The sequence below is a fragment of the Bombina bombina genome, chromosome 4 (genome assembly GCF_027579735.1).
Source record: "Bombina bombina isolate aBomBom1 chromosome 4, aBomBom1.pri, whole genome shotgun sequence".
Lineage (NCBI taxonomy): Eukaryota > Metazoa > Chordata > Amphibia > Anura > Bombinatoridae > Bombina > Bombina bombina.
This window is the reverse complement of record NC_069502.1, coordinates 847,827,479-847,852,159: the sequence shown is the minus strand read 5'-3', so window position 1 is coordinate 847,852,159 and position 24,681 is coordinate 847,827,479. Positions and strand designations below refer to the sequence as shown.

The 24,681-nt window shown below is 41.5% G+C and overlaps 1 protein-coding gene across 1 annotated transcript in view; it reads right to left on the bottom strand.

Annotated features, from left to right (window-relative positions):
• Positions 1–24,681, bottom strand: part of LOC128657273 (uncharacterized) — a 112,033-nt gene that overhangs the window by 68,412 nt on the left and 18,940 nt on the right. The window contains exons 10-12 of the mRNA XM_053711553.1: positions 11,749–11,853; positions 9,275–9,382; positions 8,648–8,755 (exon numbers count right to left, since the gene is read on the bottom strand). Coding sequence (XP_053567528.1) covers positions 8,648–8,755; positions 9,275–9,382; positions 11,749–11,853 — 321 coding nt within the window. The remainder of the gene's footprint in view (positions 1–8,647; positions 8,756–9,274; positions 9,383–11,748; positions 11,854–24,681) is intronic.

The window sequence follows — 24,681 nt, the reverse complement described above, 5'->3', positions numbered from 1 at the left end:
TGTCATATATCTTGGTAGTAGGTTTGTAATGAATAACTTTATTGGTACTGCAACTGCTTGTATAGTAGCGTATTGGTATAAATATTAGAGCCTCAAATGAGAAAGGTCACTTTGCATAGCAGCGTGTTAGTTTCAGTTTGGGAATATTTTGATCTAGAATACGAGAAGTATTATCTATATTGAGTAAAATGTTTTACTGAATACTACATGCATCACTATTGCTGGCATCAATACCACCACCACATATATTGTAGTACTACTAAATGTACAAGTAGTTTCCAAACGTTGCTATAGTAATTTGCAGCGTCAGATATACTATCTTTCTAAAGTTGTCTATACTTAAGCGGAGATTGAAGTTAAAGCTAGTGATAGGCTGATATAAGACTAGTTCTTATCAACACGCTCCTTTATATGAAGAGCTATCTTATCAATAACTTCAGTGTAGATTGGAATATTACAAGTTTAGAGTAATATGATCTCTATGAGATTCAATATGGTGTTAAATAGTGTGATGATATAGGATGTATAGAATACTTATTTATGGGTAGCTTATAGTAAACTTGTATACATAAGAAATAGTAAAATATTACTTTGTATTCCAATATCATTCCAATCTTAGTTTCTATTGCATTCACTCAATTTCCAATATGTGATATAGCGTTTGTAACCACTTCAGGCGTAGCTGTACATAGTATAGATTTACAGTATATGGAGTGCTAATACCTTACTGAAGCAGCTGTAAAGATACAATATAGCAAAAGATACTATATAGCAAATTACTATAGCAACGTTTGGAAACTACTTGTACATTTAGTAGTACTACAATATATGTGGTGGTGGTGGTATTGATGCCAGCAATAGTGATGCATGTAGTATTCAGTAAAACATTTTACTCAATATAGATAATCCTTCTCGTATTCTAGATCGAAATATTCCCAAACTGAAACTAACACGCTGCTATGCAAAGTGACCTTTCTCATTTGAGGCTCTAATATTTATACCAATACGCTACTATACAAGCAGTTGCAGTACCGATAAAGTTATTCATAGAGATTACTTTATTACAAACCTACTACCAAGATATATGACAGCAATTATTGCTGAGAAATTAATGCCATTATTATATTTAACTCTATGAGTGCTTCAGGCATAGTAATAAATAACTAATAACGGACTCTTTCGAATCAAGGCACAATCCTTGAAAGAAAGATAATAGATGAAAGCTACGGGCTGTTACATCATGCTTGGATAAAACAGAGTTGACAAACCCGAATGACTATCTAATTACTTCAAACAATATAGTCAGCAAGTGCAAGTTATACTAATTAATAGACTTGCAAGTGTGACGTTTCCACTTAAAGGGACAGTATACTCCAAATTTCAATTGCAATTTTTAAATATGCAACATGTATTTAAGTAGACTTTCATTCATCAAATTATTCAAAACTTTTTTTTTTAGTTATCTAATTTATATTGAAAGTTGTACCGCTTGTGTATTCACAGTCTGCCTTCTCTACCGCCGCTTTTTTTCATATATTTCAAGAATTTCCATTTACCCAATAACGTTTATATCGGTCGAGCTATTTACCTTGTTTGACAGCGCACGCACAATGACTTCATCTTCTCCTGCTTGCGTTCTGCGCATGCCCCCAATCAGACGTCCACGCTAAGCGTTCGATGCTTACAATATTGCATCTAATAGTCACGAGCGTGATCAAGCATTTGTGGGAGGATAGAGTTACGTCACATAATTTACACGTGGGAAGTACAGAGTAAGTCTATACCACCCACATTGGGGACGCCGTGGAGGGGTTGGAGAACGGACAAAAATAAACGGTTAGGATGCAAAAATAAAAATGGAATAAAACATGTTTGAATCTATTTTATCGATAACTGCACTATGCTGTTAAATTGTAAGTATATATCGGAGTTTATAGTTATCTTTAACATCGACTGAGTTTACTGACCCTTTAATATTACATCTATATGTACTAAGGTGAATTGTCAGATAACTGGTCACAAAGAATAGAGCACAAAATAGCGCTGTCACTTGGCAGATACACATGCTAATACAAATATAAATCAAGGCTGAAATACCTGAACAGACAGGTTGCCCTTATGGTCACTGTCTCTAGAAAAAAGGCTATATTTCTATCACCAAGCATAAAATACCACACGACTGGATACATTTCCATCTCAGACTATCAAATTAAATGCTAACGAGATTGGATACTATTGTCCTACCTTATTACATAACCTTTTGCTCAGTTTCTTATTTTTCATACTGAGTTTTAGAACGTGGTGGCTGGGTATATACAGTAACCGCTTAACAATAATTCCTGTATTGATACAAATATATCTCAAAAGGCAAAATTATTTTAATAACAGGAATTACGGCAACAGATCTTTAGTTGTTTTTAATCTGTTTTCACAATTGGGTCCCTTATTTTAATTATATACGAATAAAAGTTATATTTTATCCATACTTATCATCTCTCCTAATCAGAGTCCAGGCTGAGAGTGCTATATGTGCAGCCTTTTCTTGAGGGGTTTTCTCTCCCCAGAATGTATAGCTTGCAATTGAGTCTGGACGCCATGAAATCTATCTCCGGCGTTCCCCACCTGAGACAAATCTCTGCAAACATTTCAGGGTGAAGGGACCATTCCTCTGGATGGAAGGATTGCTTGCTGAGAATGTCTGCTTCCCAGTTGTCCACACCTGGAATGTGAATTGCTGAGAGTGAGCAGCTGTGGGACTCTGCCCACTCCAAGAACCGAGACACTTCCCTCATAGCTAGGGAGCTCCTTGTACCCCCCTGATGGTTGATGTAAGCCACCAAGATAATGTTGTCGGTCTGGAATCTGATGAAGCTGAATGACCCTAGAAGAGGCCATGCCATCAGAGCATTGTAGATTGCCCGGCGTTCCAGAATATCTATCGGAAGGAGAGACTCCCCAGCTCCCCATCCTGCCAGACTCGCGTCCGTGGTCACAATCTCCCAGGACGGTCTCAAGAAGGATGTCCCCATGGACAGTTGCTCCGAACGGATCCACCAAGAGAGGGAGATCCGAGTCTGAGCATACATGGATATCTGCTGTGATAGATCTGAATGATCGCGGGCCACTGTCTTAACATGCACAATTGAAGAGGTCTGAGATGGAACCTTGCGAATGTAATTACGTCTATGCTGGAAACCATGAGTCAGATCACCTCCATAACAAAAACAGTTAGGAGCACCAAAAAGCAAGTGAAAAAGCAAAATTTATTTACAGTTAATTAAACATGAGGGTTAATTACCCCAGGGTAAGAGTGTGAAAACAGAAAACAATAAACAGAGAACAAAAACGGCTGACCGGTTTCGGCGTCTGCCTTAATCCTAGCCTGCTTCACCTCCATACACTGAGCCACTGAGGGGCTTAAGGAGGACTGAAGGGCAAGACAAGAGGGCGCAATCTTCCTGCATTGATGGTCTGTGAGAAATATTTTCATGGACTATTATCGTGCCCAGGAACTCCACCCTGTTGGTGGGAACCAGGGAACTCTTTCGTGAGTTGATCTTCCAACCGTGAGATTGGAGTAAAAGAAGAAGAGCCCTCAAACGATACTCTGCTAGACTGAGCGACGGCACCTGGACTAGGATGCCGTCCAGATAGGGCGCCACAGCAATGCCTCTGGCTACCGCAAGTAGCGCCCCCAGAACCTTTGTGAAGACTTTCGGGGCCGTCGTCAGACCAAACAGAAGGGCCACAAACTGGAAGTGTTGGTCCAGAAACACAAATCTCAGGAACTTGAAGTGGTCCCTGTAGATTGGCACATGAAGGTAACACAAATAATAGATATCTCACTAGAGATAACTAAAATAGGGGGCGCTCTAAACAATACTTGAATGGTCAATTAATATGCTGTTAGCAAATAATCACAATATAAAATGATAAAGAGATACAATGAGATATCCCAAATAACAATGAAAACAGCATGAAATATAAAAGTCAATTACTGTACTTAGTACCAAATAGTGATCCAAACATAGATAGATCACAGGAAAAAATCCATAGATAGATGGCGGCAGCAGCACTCTCCTCACATCAACTTGGGAAGATGTCTATGCAAAGAAAAAGAGAACAAAAGGAGGCGCTTTGTGTGCACCAGTAGAACAAGTAGACGAAATATAGACAAGCCCACAACAGGGTACTCACATTTGGTAGGAGCACTCAGACAGTGCTATTAGGCGCGGACTGGGTACTCAACAGCAACCCAGCTTGCTGATGCTTCCGGCGTATCTCCAAGGACCCCTCAGGATCTCCTTACTTGGACTGGAAAGACAAACTGCCCAAATCTGCTGCTCCACTGGTCAGGCAGATAAAGCTGGTGGTATCGAATGCTCCCACATTAAACAGGAACAGTCCCAATGTGTATAGATGGAATAAAGGCGGTGTGTTTAGTAGAAATGATCAGTAGCAGTTCAAGTGTGAGATATAAAAAGGTAGAATTTATTAAAAAATTAAAAGAAATGTAAAAACTGGAACAGGATAAGGTAAACATAACTCTCCTGTTGACATGCGACGCGTTTCTCAGCTGTAATGCTGTTTCATCAGGCATATATCGATAGAGCTGGATACCACCAGCTTTATCTGCCTAACCAGTGGAGCAGCAGATTTGGGCAGTTTGTCTTTCCAGTCCAAGTAAGGAGATACTGAGGGGTCCTTGGAGATACGCCGGAAGAATCAGCAAGCTTGGTTGCTGTTGAGTACCCAGTCCGCACCTAATAGCACTGTCTGAGTGCTCCTACCAAATGTGAGTACCCTGTTGTGGGCTTGTCTATATTTTGTCTACTGGTACACACAAAGCGCCTCTTTTTCTTTGTACATGAAGGTAAGCATCCTTCAAGTCTATGGTTGACATGAACTTTCCCTCTTGAACTAGGGGCAGAATAGATCTGATCGTTTCCATTTTGAATGATGGAACACTCAGAAATTTGTTTAAACACTTTAGATCCAGAATCGGAAAGAACGTGCCCTCCTTCTTTGGAACCACAAAAAGATTTGAATAGTAACCTAGAGCCCTTTCTGCTTGGGGTACTGGTACGATAACATCTAGAGAGGAGAGATCTCTTACACATTCTAGAAAAGCTTTTCTCTTTCCCGGTCTTGAAGACAGGTTTGATAGGAGGAATCTGCCCTTGGCGGATGGGATCTGAACCCTATCCTGTAACCCTGGGCGACAACGTCCAGAACCCAAGGATCCTGAACGTCCTGCAACCAGGCTTCTGAGAAGAGAGATAATCTGCCCCCTACTTGGTCCGGAGACCGGTCTAGGGCCGCCCCTTCATGACGATTTTGTCTTGCGGGCTTCTTGCTCTGCTTAGACTTGTTCAAAGAATGAGCCAGTTTCCAAGTTCCCTTGGACTGGTCCGCTTTCGTGGCAGGCTGCTGGCGCTGGGCCTTGTCCGCACGAAAGGGTGAAAAGTAGATCCTTTAGGCTTAGCCTTCTTATTCTGCAGTAGGAAAGCTGGACCGAACAGAATCTTTCCTTGAAAAGGCAGGGACAACAGCCTTGACTTAGAGGCCATGTCCGCAGACCAAGACTTTAGCCACAGAGCCCTGCGAGCTAAAACGAAAAAAACCTGGCACCTTAGCGTTCAGGTGAATAATTTGCATATTGGCATCACATATGAAAGAATTGGCGATCTTCAGCGCCTTAATCCTATCCTGTATCTCGTCGATGGAAGTGTCCCCCTCGACCATTTCACACAGGGATTCACACCAATATGTTGCAGCACCGGCGACCGTGGCTACAGCCGCTGCCGGGTGAAAAACAAACCCTGTGTGTTGAAACATTTTCCTTAACATGTTTTCCAACTTTTTATCCATGGTCTCTTTAAACTACGAACTATCCTCGAGGGAAATAGTTGTCCGCTTCGCGAGTGTGGAGATAGCACCATCCACCTTAGGGACAGTACCCCACAGCTCCAGCTGAGAGTCCGGGACGGGGAACAGTTTCTTAAAGGAAGAAGAAGGGGAAAAGGAAGAACCTAATCGCTCCCATTCATTCTAAATAATATTTGCCATCTTAACAGAAACCGGGAAGGCCAGAGGCACCACCCTGTCCTCATATACCTTATCAAGCTTAGGAATCGCAAGTTCTTCCGGAATTTTCGGTTCCGGAACTTCCAGAGTAGCAAGCACTTGTTTCAGCAAAAAGCACAAATTTTCCATCCTAAACCTAAAGTTAGGCTACTCCGCAGCCGGAGGTTTAGATGACACTGACTCTGACCCAGAAGGGGCCTCCTCCGAAGAGTCGGAGAGGGCCTCGTCATCGTATAACACCTCAGATTTTTCCACAGGCGTAGATAACCCATGGGCCGCCATGATATGCCCTACTCTTGCGCTTAGAACATGGTAAGGCAAGGATCACTTTCGATACCACCGTTTGCAGTTGATCCGCAAAATCTGACAACCAACAAATCTCTCCCGCAGGAGTAATGGTTGGACCCTGGGGCGCTGCATATGCAATTGGAGATGAATGCAGGGAACACACCACACGGGACGGGGAACCCTCAGAGGTGGACGGCTCAGTAGTACTAGACATCCATTTACTTTTAGATGTCGTAACTTTATTAAGGCATGTGGAACATAGCTGAGCAGGCTGTTCTACCAGAAACTCCTCACAATAAACACAGGAATGAGATCTTGTTAAAGAGGGAGAACCCTCTAATGCGTTAGAGTCCTCCATAGCTTGCGCTTTTATTACGGACTATATTAACTTAATAAATAGGCACCTTTATAATCCTCCAATGGCCGGGGCACTCACCACCTCCTATGACCCGGACTACAGAAACCATTTCGTCTCCTGCGCCGCTGATTAACAGAGGAAGATGGGTAGCCACACCCAGTCACATGGAATGCCCGGCAGGACTGCCCCTGCCTAAGGAGAAAAGGCGCCAAAAAAAGGTCACGCCATACTCCCATAAGTCACCTGAAAGTTCCACACATTGCCAGAGCCTCATCTCGCACATAACGCAGCAATGACACAATAAACATTATCATTATCATTAACTTTCACCCAGGCTCTCACTGAGAGGCTGACAGGACTACTTAAAACTCCAGTCCCAATGCGAAGAGTACTACCCTCCATAAGAGACTACTCCGATCTTCGGCACTTCTCTGCCGTCCTCCTGTGACGAAAGGCAAAGAATGACTGGGGGATGAGGGAAGTGGGGGAGGTATTTAAGCCTTTGGCTGGGGTGTCTTTGCCTCCTCCTGGTGGTCAGGTTTTTAATTCCCAACAGTAATGAATGAAGCCGTGGACTCTCCTCCCCTTTAGATGGTAATGAAGGCTAAGGCGCTATTTGCAAACAATTTAATACACTCCAGCAGGTAAAATGGATCATTGGGAACAAATTAAAGGAAAGTTTTTGGGTAAACGGTCCCTTTAATTTTGATAATAGAGAATTTTTAAACTCTCTAGCAAGCCGCTCGTGTATTGCACACTTACTTGTGATCCAGGTATCTTAGCCACAACCTTCATGCACAATCACCTGTAACCCACGTCTCATTCATAACATACATGCACACTCACCTGTAACCCACGTCTCATTCATAACATACATGCACACTCACCTGTAACCCTCGTGCCTCATTCGCAACATACACGTACACTCACATGTAACCCTCGTGCCTCATTCATAACATACATGCACACTCACCTGTAACCCACGTCTCATTCATAACATGCACACTCACCTGACACCCACGTCTCATTCATAACATACATGCACACTCCCTGTAACCCACGTCTCATTCATAACATACATGCACACTCACCTGTAACCCTCGTGCCTCATTCATAACATACATGTACACTCACATGTAACCCTCGTGCCTCATTCATAACATACATGCACACTCACCTGTAACCCACGTCTCATTCATAATATACACACTCACCTGTAACCCACGTCTCATTCATAACATACATTCACACTCGCCTGTAACCCACATCTCATTCATAACATAAATGCACACTCACCTGTAACCCACGTCTCATTCATAACATTCATGCACACTCACCTGTAACCCACGTCTCATTCATAACATACATGCACACTCACCTGTAACCCACGTCTCATTCATAACATACATGCACACTCACCTGTAATCCACGTTTAATTCATAACATACATGTACACTCAACTGTAACCATTGTGTCTCATTCATAACATACATGCACACTCATCTGTAACCCACGTCTCATTCATAACATAGATGCAAACTCACCTGTACCCCACGTTTCATTTATAACATACATGTACACTCAACTGTAACCCTTGTGTCTCATTCATAACTTACATGAACATTCACCTGTACCAATCATCTTTTGGAAACAACGTCCATGCACACTCACCAGTAAACTATGTCCTTCATGTACAACACGTGCACACTCAACCGTTATCTCTTACACAAAACAAATCTGCACACTTACCTGTAACCCTCATCTCTCACACACCACACATGTGCACACTTACCGGTAACCCATGTCCTTCATGCACAGCACACATGTACACTAACCTGTGTCCTGCGTCCCTCAGACACGTCACACATGTACACTCACTTGCGTTCCTCGGACACATCACTCACGCGCACTCACCTGTACTGATATTGTCACTGATTTCCTGCTTCACAGTTTCCAGATGACTCTTTACATATAGATCATTTGTTTGTTCAGCATTAAGAGTGACTTCAGTCTTAACATCACCTGCATAGATCATATAAATATGGTCACATTTCAGTTTTTTTAGAACTACACAAGGACATTTCAAATTTGAATGTTACACGTGAACACTCACCTGTGTCCTTCACACACGTCACACATAACTGTGTCCTGCATCCCTCAGACACATCACACATATACACTTACATGCTCCCTGCTTCCCTCAAACACATCCCACAATTACATTTACCGGTGGGCTGCATCCATCAGACACTCATCACACATATACTCACCTCAGCCCCTCAGACATGTCACACACGTACACTCACTTGTGCGCTGCGTCCCACTGGTATACTTTGCACACACACACTCACCTGGACACTGTGTCCCACAGATATATCACACATACACTCACCTGTATCACTCATACACGTCACACACGTACACTGATCTGCGCCCTGAGTCCCTCAGACACATACACTCAACAGCACCCTATATACATTAGACACATGTACACTCAACTGAGCCCTGGGTCCCTCAGACACAAAACACACATGCACTTACATGTACGGATATTGACGCTGTTTTCCTTCTTCACAGCTTCTAGTTGACGCTTTACATACAGATCATTTGTTTGTTCAGTGTTAAGTGTGGCTTCATTCTTAACATCACCTGCATAGATCATATAAATATGGTCACATTTCAGCTTTTTAGAACCACACAAGGAAATTGTAAAATCTGAATGTCACACGTGTACAGTCACCTGTGTCATTCACACACGTCACACACTACACACACCTGTGTCTTGCATCCCTCACACGCATAACACACATACACTCAAAGGTGCCCAGTATCCCTCAGACACATCACACATATAAATTCACATGAGCCCTACTTCCCTCAAACACATACCACAATTACATTCACAGGTGTGCTGCGTCCATCAGACATTCAATACACACATACATTTACCTGTGCCCTGCATCCCTCAGACATGCCACACATGTACACTCACCTGTGCCCTGCGCCCATTAGACTGATGCACATAAACGTGTGCCCTGTGACCCTCAGACATGTCACACATATACACTCACCTGTGCCCTGCATCTCTCAGACACGTCACACACATACACTCACCTGTGCCCTGTGTCCCTCAGATATGTAATACGTACACTTACCTACTCCCCTCAGACATGCCACACACGTACACTCACCTGTGCCTTGCGTCCCTTAGACTGATGCACATTAACTTGTACCCTGCGACCCTCAGACATGTCACACACATACACTCACCTGTGTCCTACATCCCACAGACATGTCACACACTTACATTCACTGGCACCCTGCGTCCCTCAGACATGTCCCACATGTACACTCACTTGCGCCCTTCCTCCTTCAGACATGTCACTTATGTACATTCACCTGTGTCCTACGTCCATCAGACATGTCACACAAGTACACTCACCTGTAGAGACGTCAAACACATTCACCTGTGCCCTGTGTCCCTTAGGCATGTCACAAATACACTCATTTTAGCAATTCTCTTATGAAACAAAACAGAATGAGATGAAAACTGACCATTCAGAGAACGGACAAATCCTAATTCAAACCTTCCTGCTAGAGCTTTAGGAATTCTAAAAACAATTCCAGTGGTATCCTTTGCGAGTAAACCAAGCAAAAAAATATTTTCCAATCCTTAAGATAAATAGGCCTTATAAAAGAAAGAACCTTGAGAAAGAAGATCTCTTCTTAGAGGGAGCCTCCAAGGTGGGCACAAGAACATTTAAAAACTTGATCTGCCAACCAAATCATGTTATGCTGGGGAAATCAGAACTGCTGAAGCTTGCTCCTAATTGATTCTAGCTATAGCTCTGGATAACAACATAAATGGAGGAAAGATGTAAATCAGGTTGAAGGACCAGGGCTCCACTAGGGCATCTATTAGGTTTGCCTGATGTTCCCAAGACCTGGCGCAATAATGGGGAAGTTTGTTATTCAAGTGAGAATCCATAAGATCTATCCTCTGGCAGACCCCAAAATCTCACAATATGGCCAAAAACTTCCTGATTTAGATACCACTCTCCAATGTGAAGAGATTAGCGACTTAGAAAGTCTGCCTCCCAATTGTTCACAACTAGCATGTGGATGACAGAAATCCTGCACTGAAAACGTTCTGCCCAACTGATAATATGTGGAAACTTACCTCATTGCTAAAATACCTCGCTGATGATTTATGTAAGCAACTGCTGTGACATTTTCTGAATGGAATCAAAGAAAATATTCCTATATGAGGGTGGGCAAACTCAGGAGAGCCCTGAACATTACTCAGAGAATGTTTATGGGTAACCACGCCTCCTGAGGAGACCACACTACTTATGCTCTCCAACACCACCAGACACCCAGCCTAAACATCAACCTGAAGCTGAAAGGATTATCTATAAAAAATCTTAAATCCTTAAAAACCTTAAAAACTATAATTCAAAGGAACAGTAGTATTCCTGGCAAGAGTGGACATAGCTGCACCCACATTAGGAATAGTTTTCCAAATCTCTGTACTAGCAGAAGGGTAGAGGGAACATAGACTGAAACTGAGCAAATGGAACAAAAGGAACACCTGGCTTCTGCCATTTCTTAGAAATTAGTTCAGAAACTCAATCATGCATTGGGAAAGAAGAAGGATGTTTGGCCAGTCAACACCAACATTTTTTAAAAAGCTAGCTAATCCCTTTATTTACCATTTAACCAACACCGTTATATTAATATGCTTTTTACCTCCATGATTACCATGTATTTAAGCTTCTGCTCTTAATATCTGAGATATCATTATCTGTGGGATCCAATATCCAAGCAGTGATGTCCATGAGTCCACCACGAAATAGGGATAATACAGGTAAAACGTTCACACTAACCTGGAACCTGGGTGCCTCAGACACAAAACACATACACACTCACCTGTAACCTGGGCGTCTCAGACACAACACACGTACATACTCACCTGTAACCGGCATCGCTCAGACACAACACGCATGCACACTCACCTGAGCTGATACTGTCATTGGTTTCCTCATTCGGGGTTCCAAGCTGACGTGTCACACACAGACCTTCTGTTATCTCAACTTTCACTATATCAGTGTAACCTTCGTCTGTACAAATAAAACAGATTCAGCTTTTATATCCCATTATTTAGTTTTTATAACTTTACCATAAAACAGTTTGTGTATTTACCAGACAGACAATAACACCAGATGCACACACTGTGGTACTTTCCCACTGTTAAACAGTTACATAGTTTTAGTATTATTGGCTGATAAAGTCCATCAATTTCAACCTTTCGCGCACTCCTGTTACATCTGTTCTTGACTCAAAACTGTCAGTACTGTTATATCCCTGTATACTCTGAATTGACAAAAAGCAAATAGTCATTTTTTTAAAAAAAAAACCAGAATCTTCTAAAACAATAATAAAATGTGACAGAACCCAATACACAATATAAAAACCCAAGCCAATATCAAAACTGATCAGATATTAAAAAATCCTTTAATGAGGGGGGGCGTGTCCGTGCAGCATTCAGAACAGGAAGCATCTTCTGTAGGCTCCAAAAGATCTCTCAATAATCCGCCGATTATTGGTGGCTAACAGCAAGAACCAAAGCATATTACATGACAATTCCATGGATCAGGTATCCAGGATCCAAAATCCTTTTATTTTGCTGTTTAAATGACAGTGGAGACTCAGATCGGAGAAGGGCCTTAGGCGGCGGCCTGCTGACAGGTATCCACCTCCCCCCCGGGAAGAGCCGGGTTATCGGTGCTGCTAGAGAAGTCTAGCTTACTGAACCTCTTCAACATCTATAGCTTACGGGACACTAACTCTTTTACAACACCACAGGAGATAGATACTGAGAGGTATTGTGCGGAAGCTTTATTTTACTCTCCCTCATTAACAATGATCTGTATGATAGAACCGGAGAAAAAACATTGCCTTCCATCATCTATGGAAAGATTGGAGAAAATCTTTGAACTGCTAATGGCCAAGGCGCCATACGAATATCTGATGAATAAATCTGCTCCGATAGTGCACCGGAAGATCAAAAAGAGAGAACCTCTGACTTCAACAGCCAAAATGGAGCCGACCTAATGGATTCCGCTATACCTAATACATTTAATTGCAAAACATGCACAGAATATCAAGGCATAACACCTAGCTACGGAATACTACAGCCAATAATGGATCTAGGTCACAGTCCAGCCCGCATGTCCATTACAGTATCGAGCCGAGATCTTACTCAAATTGAAGCCCACCATTCGACACTTGTTTTACCTCATACGTTAACATCTGCTAGACGGCTGTGCTGGCCTCAACAAGAATATGCAAGTCGAAGTTGTGTTGTGCCTCTGGGGGAGTCAGGCGTGGGCTTACAACCGGATGGCCGCATGGAGCCACAGCATAGCACAGTGATAGAAAGCGCTAAACAGCAGAATGCCTTGGTCAAGGGTCTCGAGTGTATGCGGGGAGATGAGACGGATAATCCCTGCATGGACATGGGACTTGCGGTTTCACAGCAGGTTCTGAGGGTGCCAGAAAGACTCGCTGTACTGCTTTCGGATCGTTGGCATAATGGCTCAACTGAGATCAGACGCTGGAAATATACAATTGACTCTTATGGGGACATTAGTAACTTTCAAGCGAGTGATCGCTATCCAAAAACAGGAGAGGGGTAGGCTGCAGATGCCCCTTTCGGACGTTACAACCCTGATTTGTCTGGTCTTACAGGTGTACATTAGATATTGTTGTTAAGTTTCTAGATAGTTTAATCCGTACAATCTAAAGTTCTAAGTTGGTTTTCACTGTATTCTAATGGGGGTAGGCGGGATGGCGCATCAGAGAGTCTGCACAGCTCCACATATATGTTAAAACATGCAAATGTGTCAGGAGGTTCTGGAATGTGTTTAATATACCCTTTCTTGCATTTGTCTGAGTTACAATTTTAACCTTTAGTAGCCCCCCTTTAAAACCTAAATCTTTCCCCCTATATGCTCTTTACATACATTACGGGTGAGTGTGCCATAGGCCTATGGGAGGCCTATGCAGTTATAAATTAAGCCATCTCATATCACTCACATGGTTTTAGTTCCCTATCTTTTCTCCCTTTAGTTTTTCCTGATGTTTGTATTTTGTTTTGTTCTGCTTATCTGTTTTGTGAGCTCCCATCAATACTTTTATCAGTTTTATCATTAAGACCCAAGAGTGGTCTGCAGTGTTAACAAGGGGATCAGTAGAGAGATACACTGATTTAAAAAAAAAATGTGATCTAGTATGTTAAATTTATGATGAATATATATATATGTATATATCATGTTTTTTCAGAATAGGAACAATGTGCTGTATTAGTGATATTTGGCTTGACTTTTTTTCTTTTTTTCTGACGTATAACTGGTACATGCATTTTATGAAGTGTATTTGCATATAACTTAAATAAAGCTCTTTTGAAAATTAAAAAATCCTTTAATGAGGTATAACCATAGTCTGCACATAACATAGTCCCTCAAAAAGAAAGAAAAAATAGATCCATAGCATGAAACTCTTGGATAATGAGGTTGTGAGCCATTCTTCTCACAGGTTATTAGAGCTTCAACAGCTCTAGAAATGGCGCTCAATACAACAATCTAACATTTAACAGGCTACACTATAGTCATGGATACTGGATACAAATTGCAATTTATTAAAAACAATAGTATAATAGGCTTAACAGTGATCACTAAGGGTCTGAGTACTTCCAAGCAATTACACTATATCTTTCCAGAGTGTTTAAGCCGGTGCCATACTTCAACTCTGCCCCTCATCGTGATCAGCCGGTATTACTAAGTATACTCTGACGTACGCTTCTCTATTTCCAGAAGCTATATGGAAAAATCCATATAATGATATTAAAACCAAAGTAAATACATCATGTGTCAGTAAATTGAGTTAGCTGGGAAAGTTACTTATAGCCCATTTACATTATGCTTTAAAAATTCCAAAAGCCCCTATACCTAGCATGGGGCCAATACAGCGCTAGTATTCCAAAAGCTTCTATACCTGACATGGAAAAATGCAGCACTAGTATTCCAACAACCCCTATATCTGATATAGGAACAATAAAGCACTAGTATTCTAACAGCCCCTATACCCTGACATGTGGAGAATACAACACTAGTATTCTAAAAGCACAAAAATGCAGAACTAGTATTAAAACATCCCCTATACCCGACAGGAAGACAATACAGCACTAGTACTCATCTCCTATACCTCCTATACCTGGCATGGGACAATACAGCACTAGTACTCCAAAAGCTTCTATACCTGACATTGGGACAATACAGCACTAGTATCGCCACAGCTTCTATACCTGATATGGGGACAATACAGCACTTGCATTTCAAAAGCCCCTTTACCTGACATGGGGACAATACAGCATTAGTTTTCCAACAGCCCCTATATCTGACACAGGTACAATACAGCACTTTTGATTAGATATCATACACACTTGATAACCCAAAACAGCATGATGTGATGTCATGAAGACTCACCTGATATTTAAAAGGGACATGAAACACACTTTTGCTCTCTCGTGATTTATAAAGAGCATGCAATTTTTAACAACTTTACAAATTACTTCTATTATCTAATTTACTTAATTCTCTTTGTTGAAAAACATATCTAAATGGCATATCTAACATTTAAAGGGATAGCAAAGTCAAAATTAAACAAACATCTTTCACACAGCACATGCACTTTTAAACAACTTTCCAAATGATCAAATTTGCTTTGTTGTTCTGATATTATTATTATCAGGTATTTGTAGAGCACCAACAGATTCTGCAGCGCTGTAAACATAGTCGGTATGCAGGATAGCTTTTGTAGGGATCAAGTGGGGAGAGGGCCCTGCCGAGAGTTTCACTGTTGCAGTCGGCTCTTATGAAGGCGATCTGCCAACAGCTGGGCTCATAGGCTTACATTCTAATGGGTTCAAGGGCAAAGCAATGGAGTTAGGAAAGGTTAGTGTTGGTTGTAAGCATCCCTGAATAGTAGAGTTTTTAGGGAGCGCTTGAAGCTGTTAAAACTAGGGGAGAGTCTTGTGGAGCGAGGCAGGGAGTTCCACGATATGGGGGCCAGTCTGGAGAAGTCCTGTAAATGGGAATGTGTGGAAGTAACAAGAGAGGAGGAGATCCTGAGCTGATCGAAGGGGACGGGAGGGAGAGTATCTGGAGACAAGTTCTGAAATGTAGGGGGGAGCAGTGCAGTTGAGAGCTTTGTATGTCAGAGTGAGGATTTTGTGTTTAATCCTAGAGGCAAGAGGAAGCCAGTGAAGGTATTTGCAGGGAGGTGCAGCAGATGAAGAGCGACGAGTAAGGAATATGATTCTGGCAGAGAGGAGAGTGAGAGGACATCCAAGATGAGAGATGAGAAAGACAGTTAGTGACACAGGTTAGTAAGGAAGGAGGTAGGTCTGGTGCAAAGAGGTAGATTTTGGTGTCATTGGCATACAAATGATATTGAAACCCATGGGACTTTATTAAGGAACCGAATGATGATGTGTAGATTGAAAAGAGAAGGGGACTGAGGACAGAGCCTTGAGGTACCCCAACAGAGAGTGGTAACGGGGCAGAGGATGCTCCGGAGAAGGCTGCACTAAATGTACGGTTAGGAAGAGAACCACGAGAGAGCTGTGTCGCAGATGCCGAAGGATTGGAGGGTTTGGAGCAGAAGAGGGTGGTCAACAGTGTCAAAGGCTACAGACAGGTCAAGAAGGATAAGCAGAGAGAAGTGGCCTTTGAATTTTGCTGTAAGTAGGTCATTGGTAACCTTGACAATTGCTGCCTCTGTAGAGTGATGGGTACGAAATCCAGATTGCAGAGGGTCAAGAAGAGAGTTTAGTGTAAGGAAATGGGATAGACGTGCGTATACTAGCTTTTCGAGGAGCTTTGAGGCAAGAGGGAGTAGGGAAATAGGACGTTAGTTGGATGGGAAGGTTGGATCGAGGGAAGGTTTTTTGAGGATAGGTGTGACCAGTGCATGTTTTAAAGATGAGGGAAATATACCAGTGCTGAGCGAGAGATCGAAAATGTGTGTGAGTATGGGGGTGAGGGTAGAAGAGAGGGAGGGGAGTAGCTGTGAGGGGATGGGGTCGAGGGGACAGGTAGTGAGGTGGGAGGACAGTATAAGGGCAGAAACTGTATCCTCGTTAACAGGGGCAAAAGAGCTGCATTTTTGGATATTTGGGTTTTGGATGATTGTGAGCTTTTGAGGGGGTGGAAGATTGGTAGTATGTTGAGAGCTGATTTCACTTCTGATGGAGTCAACTTTGTTACTGAAGTGGCTGGCAAAATCTTGATCTGAGAGAGAGGTTGTATTAGGAGGTGGGGGTGGGCGGAGAAGAGTATTGAACGTGGAGAACAGATGTTTTGGGTTAGAGGAAAGAGTAGAGATGAAATTAGAGAAGTATTGTTGCTTATAGAGATTAAGGGCAGAATAGTAGGAGTTCAGGATGAACTTGCAGTGAAGAAAGTCAGCTGAACTCCGAGATTTCCTCCAGTGTCGCTCAGCAGTACAGGAACATCTGCGTAGGTACCGTGTCAGAGGAGTATGCCAGGGCTGAGGATGAGAGTGTGGTTTCAGAGCGATGGTTGGAGGGGTCAGATTGTCAATGACCGATGTAAGGGTGGAGTTATACTGGCAGATACATTGGTCAGGGCAGGAAAAGGAGGTGATGGATGAGAGGAGAGGTTTGAGAGAGCTAGCAAGCTGTTGCAGATCTAATGACTTTGTGATTCTGTGAAGTTTGGTGTGAGGGGTAGAGGGAGGGGGAGTTGTAGGTAGGGAAGTGATGTTGCAAGTTAGGAGATGATGGTCAGAGAGAGGAAAAGGGGAGTTTGTTAAATTTGAGATAGTGCATCGATAGGTGAAAATCAGATCAAGGGAATGACCATCGATGTGAGTGGGAAAGTCAGTCCATTGTGACAGGCCGAAAGAGGAAGTGAGTTGAAGAAGTTGTTTTGCAGAGGAGGCAGTGGGATTGTCAAGAGGAATGTTGAAGTTGCCAAGACTGAGGGCAGGGGTGTCAGAGGAAAGGAAATAAGGAAGTCAGGCAGCAAAGTGATCTAAAAATTGAGTTGGGGAGCCAGGGGGGCGGTATATGACTGATATTCTTATATGTTCTGATATTCTTTGTCGAAGACTAAACCTAGGAAGGAAGATCGGAGTGCTGAGACTGGCACTATGTATATGCCCATGGTGCCCATCTGGGAGTATATGACATTTCTCTCTGCATGTGCTTGACTGACAGATAAGTGGGCACATAATGTGTATGTAACAATAAGATGCTTGATATGCCCTGAGACTGGCACCATGTGTGTGTTTGCTCCTGCGCAGATCTCTCAGAGATAAGATAAAAGCTAAGCAGCTATTTAATAGTGAGTACATTGCAAACTTCCCTTTCAGTATATGTGGAGGCTACAGAACTATAGGATAGTTTGTTCTATAATATACGTTAATCTCCTAAACCAGATCATGCAATATACCCTTTTATTTAATTCTCATTCACAGCTCACTGAGCCCCAGGTTATATGTTCTCCCTTTACACAGTGAGTATTTGTTCACTGTTCCTAATTAGTATAATTACTAAAGAACATTAAAGGGACATAATACCCATATGCTATATCACTTGAAAGTGATGCAGTATTACTATAAAAGCAAACAAGAAAATATCAATAAGCATCTCTATGTAAAAATAGAGAATATTACACCTCACAATACTAAGTGTTCTGTGATCCAGAGCAACTCTTTTTTACTGTCATTTGCATATTAAAACAAAAAAGCCGAGAAACAGGAGTTCCGGAGGAGGAGCTTATGCATGAGGCTGTGCTGCACAAGCTCTGCTCATCTCCTTCATGCAGGTTACCTTTGGCGGTAGAACACGCGCCAGGTGCCCCAGCAGCCGTGGGGGGAATATCGCAACCAGTAGAAACATCACTGGAGGAACTCACACAGTGCTGTTGAAATCTAGCGCTACAGATTACTATACGGTGTGGTAAACCTCACGAAGACCATCTCGCAAAGAGGTCACACACAGAAGAGGATATCAAGAGGCAGTCCCCCCCTCCCACCGGTGCTGCGTGAGGGGGGTAGACAGCCTGAAAATAACACAGGAGACATCACCGGAATTTTGGTCAAGCCACCGGCTTTCCTGCCGCACAGAGATACAGAACACCTTCTTCCCAATTAGGTCCTGTGCGGCACACATACCTCTCAAAGGCCAGCGAGCGTATACGCAGAGAAGGCGGAGATAAGGCAACGCACGGCCGGACTGACGGAGACCTGGCTGCTTACCGCACTGGAGTAAAGGATACAGCTTGAAGGAAGGCTGTTATCCCGGATCTGTGTTAAGCTGCTGTGAAGAGCTGTTTTTTTTTTCTCACCCGTGCAGCCCTCACTCTTTTCCAAGGAGCCGGCTCCCATACTGGGGAGACACAAGGTACCGCTACTGACCTGGCCCTGAACAGCGTTGAAACAGGCGGGTAATTGATATTGCTTAACCCTGAGAAACTACAACTACACCGCACGGAACTTGAGGAACTAAAAGATAAGTACTGCTTACTATCATTATTGCAATAGCTCCCCTAGTTTGACCCCAACGCTTACTAAACTTACATTTGACTTTACCCTAAACAAGCTTGCTAAAAACTGTTCTACACTAACAGAGCTTACTCTTAATTGGTGTGCTTTATTATTTTTACACACCGGACAGGACGTACTTATTGCTAAGAAATTACTTGCAGATGCTGGGGGCTTAAAACTCTGTTCTCATAGCACCTGAAGCTTTGGGGATTACCTGGACATATTAACTGGAGCTAAGGGAATTGCATGTAAACAACCTAAAGCTATTTGAGTTGAAAGCATTAATTCTATCTGGTAATGGTTAACAATGTACTAACGCCTCTAGAGAAAGTATTTTTTTTAAATATAAGGCTGATTAACTTGGTTGTAAACTTGCTATAAATAATACGCTACAGTTTGCTTTATACTAACCTGACCTGGTTATAGTTTGCATGCCCCAATAGGCATATTGCATTAATAGCTTGCAACTAAAAGGACAGCACACAGCTTATACTAACAGCTTTTTTCTAATGTTCATTGCATGTTGAATAACCTCAAGACACTTATATACTTGAAAAGTTATTACATAGTGCTATTTTATAAGGGGGCATGATATAGAAGTGAAAATTGTAAGGCAACAATCTAAATAAGTTTCTTAAATAAGTTGCAAAGGTACCTACTTGTAAAACCCACTACACTTTAATTAAAAAGTACCTAGTTCCCATACTCCCAAGAGGTGCTAGTCCTGTCACTTCTTGCAAGCTGTATACACAAGATTAACTACAAGTAAGAATGTAATTGTAAATAAAAAAGAGTTAGGGTTATTGTCTGGATCTGAACCTTTATGAAGAGCGTCAATAAGCAAAGAGGCTAATCATTAGGTTTAAGACCAGGTACTGAGTTACTTTTACAAGCAGAGGGACCACATAATTGAACTTCAGAAAGAAAAGAGGAAAGGAAAAGGAAAAAAAAAAGAAAAAAAAATTTTTTTTATTTTTTTTTTGATCTCTGGGTTTGTGAACCCTGGCTTTATCACTGGATTTTTTTTTTTTTTTTTTTTTTTTTTAGACACTGGTCACTTGAGGGGTTTTCCCCTCCCTCCTTCCTCACTTTTTTTCCCTCACAGACAACTCCCCACCTCACTTTCCCACAAATACTCACTCTCACGTCCTATTCCCTGTCCCTTTCCTTCTTCCCCCACTTTTTCTCTTTCCCCCTCTTTCCCCCTCCCTCCCTTTTCTTTTTCTCTTTCTTCTTTTTCTCTCCTTCTCCCTTCTTCACTGATTGTTGCACAAACTACTCCCCCTTTCTCAGCACTCATCTATGGATACATTTTTAAACCCACCCACACACACTAAAAATTTCTCACCAACCATGGCTTCCAGGCCCAGAGACAAGAGGAATAAAAACTCAACTGAAACCATAGCTGAATTACACTCAGAATTAGACCCCGTCACAAAATCAAAAGAGGCTATTAACTCACAAATAATTGTAAAAGATATTTTAGAAGCTCTGAATCCCAAATTTGAATCACTTAGAATGGAAATAACGCAAGATCTACACACACTATCCATTGAGGTTAAGCAATTTTCAATAAGGATCCAAGAAGTAGAGCAAAGGGTGTCTGACCTTGAAGATCAATCGGTCACAAATGATACTAAACTACAGGCACATTCTTCTACTCTCAAGGCCCTCCAGAATAAGATCGAGGACCTAGAAAATAGATCTCGAAGAAATAACATTAGAAGAGGCTCTCCCCCCCTCCCCCCCCCCTTTTTTTTTTTTTTTTTCTCTCTCTTCTCTCTCCAACTCTTTAGAAGGGAACAGTAGGAAAAAAGGGTTAAATTATGTCTAACATAAAAGGGTTGACTTTATCTTCTTGGAATGTTGGAGGGGTCTCAACCCCAATGAAACGAAAGTTGATAATCTCCCAATTAAGGAAACTTAACTCTGATATCGCATTTATACAAGAGACACACTTAAGTGCAGAAGAATCCGAAAAGTTGAAGTTCTCGTGGGTAGACGAGGTCTTTTTTACACCAAGCATAGGCAGAAAGAGGGGTGTAGCCATTCTGCTAGGTAAAAAAAATCAGCATGAAATTTTGGCAGAATATAAAGATCCCGAAAGCCGAATTTTGATTCTAAAAATAAGAATGGCTGGCTCAATCTTCACGCTATGCAATCTATACGCCCCGAATAACTTTGAAAGAAGTTTTTGGGAAAATCTCCAAACTAAAATATTACAAGTAGGTGAAGGCTATATAATCATAGCAGGGGATTTTAATATGACCCCCAGGGTCCAGATAGATAGACACAGGCAAAAATCCACTAAAAGCATGGCCAAAAGAGATAAGCTTGAAGGCAAAATGTTTAAAACTCTATTTAAAAACTTAGCCCTCAAAGACATTTGGAGAGTTCACAACCCGGATCAAAGGGAGTATACGTGTAAGGCTAAGAGTGTAAGATCCCTTTCCAGAATTGACCTATTTCTAGTAAGCGAGAATTTATTAAGAATTGGGACAACATCAAAAATAATGCATATCACTGTCTCTGACCATGCTCCAATTATACTAAAAATACCATTAAATGGAAAAAAATCTACTACACGACGATTTTTTTTCCCCAAATTTTTAACAAAAAATATAAAATTTAAGACATGGCTGAATTCCAAAATGAATGAATTTTTCACTTTAAACGCTCACACTGTTAATGATCCAAATATATTATGGGAAGCTGGTAAGGCTGTAATGAGGGGGGAAATTATTGCTTATTTGGCAGATTATAAGCGGAAGGCGGCTCTTCGAGAGAACGAAGTTTCGAGAGCACTTACCAATAGTTATAGTAAATATATATCCCAACCAACATCAATAAATTGGAGGAGATACACCTCTGCTAAGAGAGAGAGAGACAATTTTTTACTGCACACTGCAATCCAAGAGGATTATAAAATGAGAGCTAAATTTTATAGGCATGGAAATAAGGCAGGCAAACTAATGGCGAACTTAGTTAAGAACATACAGGGAAGCTCTATTATCGACTCACTCTCAGAACAAGGATCCATACTTCAAAATTCTAGGGAAATTATCGAAGTTTTTTTCACTTATTATAGAGATCTCTACTCACATAGGGAATCAGATGAAGAAGTTTCAGAGCTATTCTGGGAAGGATTGGACCATCCAGTTTTAAATGAAGAGGCAGTAGGTAAAATTAATGCCCCTATCTCTGATCAAGAAATTACCATGGCAATTAAAGAAGCCCGTTTAGATAAATCACCTGGCCCAGACTTTCTCCCTAACGAGTTTTACAAGCTCCTTGTCCCAACTATAATACCCCATTTAAGAAGAGTATTTAATCACTTTTTTGTCGATAATAAATCTATACCCATGTCTTTTACAGCATCGATAACAACATTAATTTTGAAACCGGGGAAAGATCCTTTGAATAAAGAGTCATATAGACCCATAGCACTACTTAACTCGGATTACAAGTTATTGACATCAATCTTGGCTAAAAGACTTCAAAAAGTGATAGGGGATCTTATTAATAAAGATCAGGCAGGCTTTATATCCAGGCGCAATATAGCAGCCAAGATCAGAGAACTATGCTTAGTTCTCGATTATTTTCACAATTGCCCAGAAACCACAACCCAAAATCAATCTGACGTAGCAATAATTGCATTAGACGCAGAAAAAGCGTTCGACTCGGTCTTTCATCACCATATTATTGATTCTTTACTGCGGTTTGGTTTTAAGGATAATTTCCCTCTTTTCATTAATAACCTATGTTCTAAATCCACAACTAAATTGATTGTTAATAAACTGGAATCTGACCCAATCAACTTACAAAGGGGCACAAGGCAGGGGTGCCCTCTGTCACCACTCTTATTCGATTTAGCGATTGAGCCATTGGCTATTAGAATTAGACAGAGGATACAAGGGATAAGGATTGGTTCAGTTGAACCAAAAATTGCTTTATATGCTGATGATGTCTTAATTTATATGTCCAATACAGCAGTCAACATTCCGAGATTGATCTCGATAACTAATGCATTTGGTTCCTTTTCAGGCTATAAGCTAAATGTTTCTAAGTCAGAGATACTGTGGGTAAGGAAGAATGAGCTTTCAATTAACAAGACACCATTTAGAGAGGTGCTGAGCCATCTTAAATATTTAGGGATCTATATTTCATCAAATCCACAAGAATGGTATAATCTCAATATTTCTCCCATCCTAGCCAAAATCAAAGAATACATGTCAAGCTGGCAAAATCTTCCAATATCCTTATCGGGGCGCATTGCTCTGTTTAAAATGATTCTATTACCTAAAATTCTTTACCCTCTTCAAAATATTCCAGTAACGCTAAAAGTCAGGGATTGGAAAAGTTTAAACAGGGCGCTGCGATATTTTATCTGGAAATGCAAGAGACCTCGAATTTCCTTAAATAAACTCCACCTTCCTAAGAGGTATGGCGGATTGGCTCTTCCGGATCTTAATAAGTATAACCTGGTTTTCCTCTCGCGCATTGTAATAGACTGGATCTTAAATAAGGATTATTTTACTAATAATAGTCTGGAGAGGAGCATTATATTCCCCTATAATCCCTCAGCTTTAATTCACTGCCCGACACAGTTAATCCCAAAAAAAGTGAGGGGCATTCAATCAATATATAAGGTTATACAAGCCTGGAAAAAATTAGGACGCAAACTCGACATTGATTTAACTATTCCAAAGTTTCAAGGACTATGTGGCAATCCAGAATTTCAGGAGGGTATTCAAGCACAAGTATTTCAAATCTGGCAGAGAAAGGGTCTCTTTCTCATGTCTCAATTTATAGATCAGGGTACTGCATCGATTAAAACCTTTGAAAGGTTGAAACAGGAATTTGGTTTAAGCAATAAAGATTTCTTTGCTTATCTTCAAGCTAGGCATTATCTATTCTCGTTAATACAGAAGTTCGGTTGGTCATGGTTGTGGGGAAAGTTAGATAACTGGCCCATTCTGGCTAAAAATGATCTATCGTCTATATCGTACTGGTATAACCTGTTGATAAGTCAAGATGGGGTACTCAATCTTCAACAGATAACTCAAAAATGGAATCTATTAGCACCAGATTTAGACATTGAGACAGAACAGGTGGAAAATTCTATAGAGATTGTAGCTCAGACCACACTATCCACAAACTGGAGGGAGTCACACATTAAACTACTTTATAGAACATATTATACTCCTCTCAAAGGGTTCAAATGGCATAATTATGACTTCAATGTTTGTCCTAAGTGTTCTCTTCCGGCTGTGGATATAATCCATATGATATGGTCATGCCCTAGGATTAGGCAA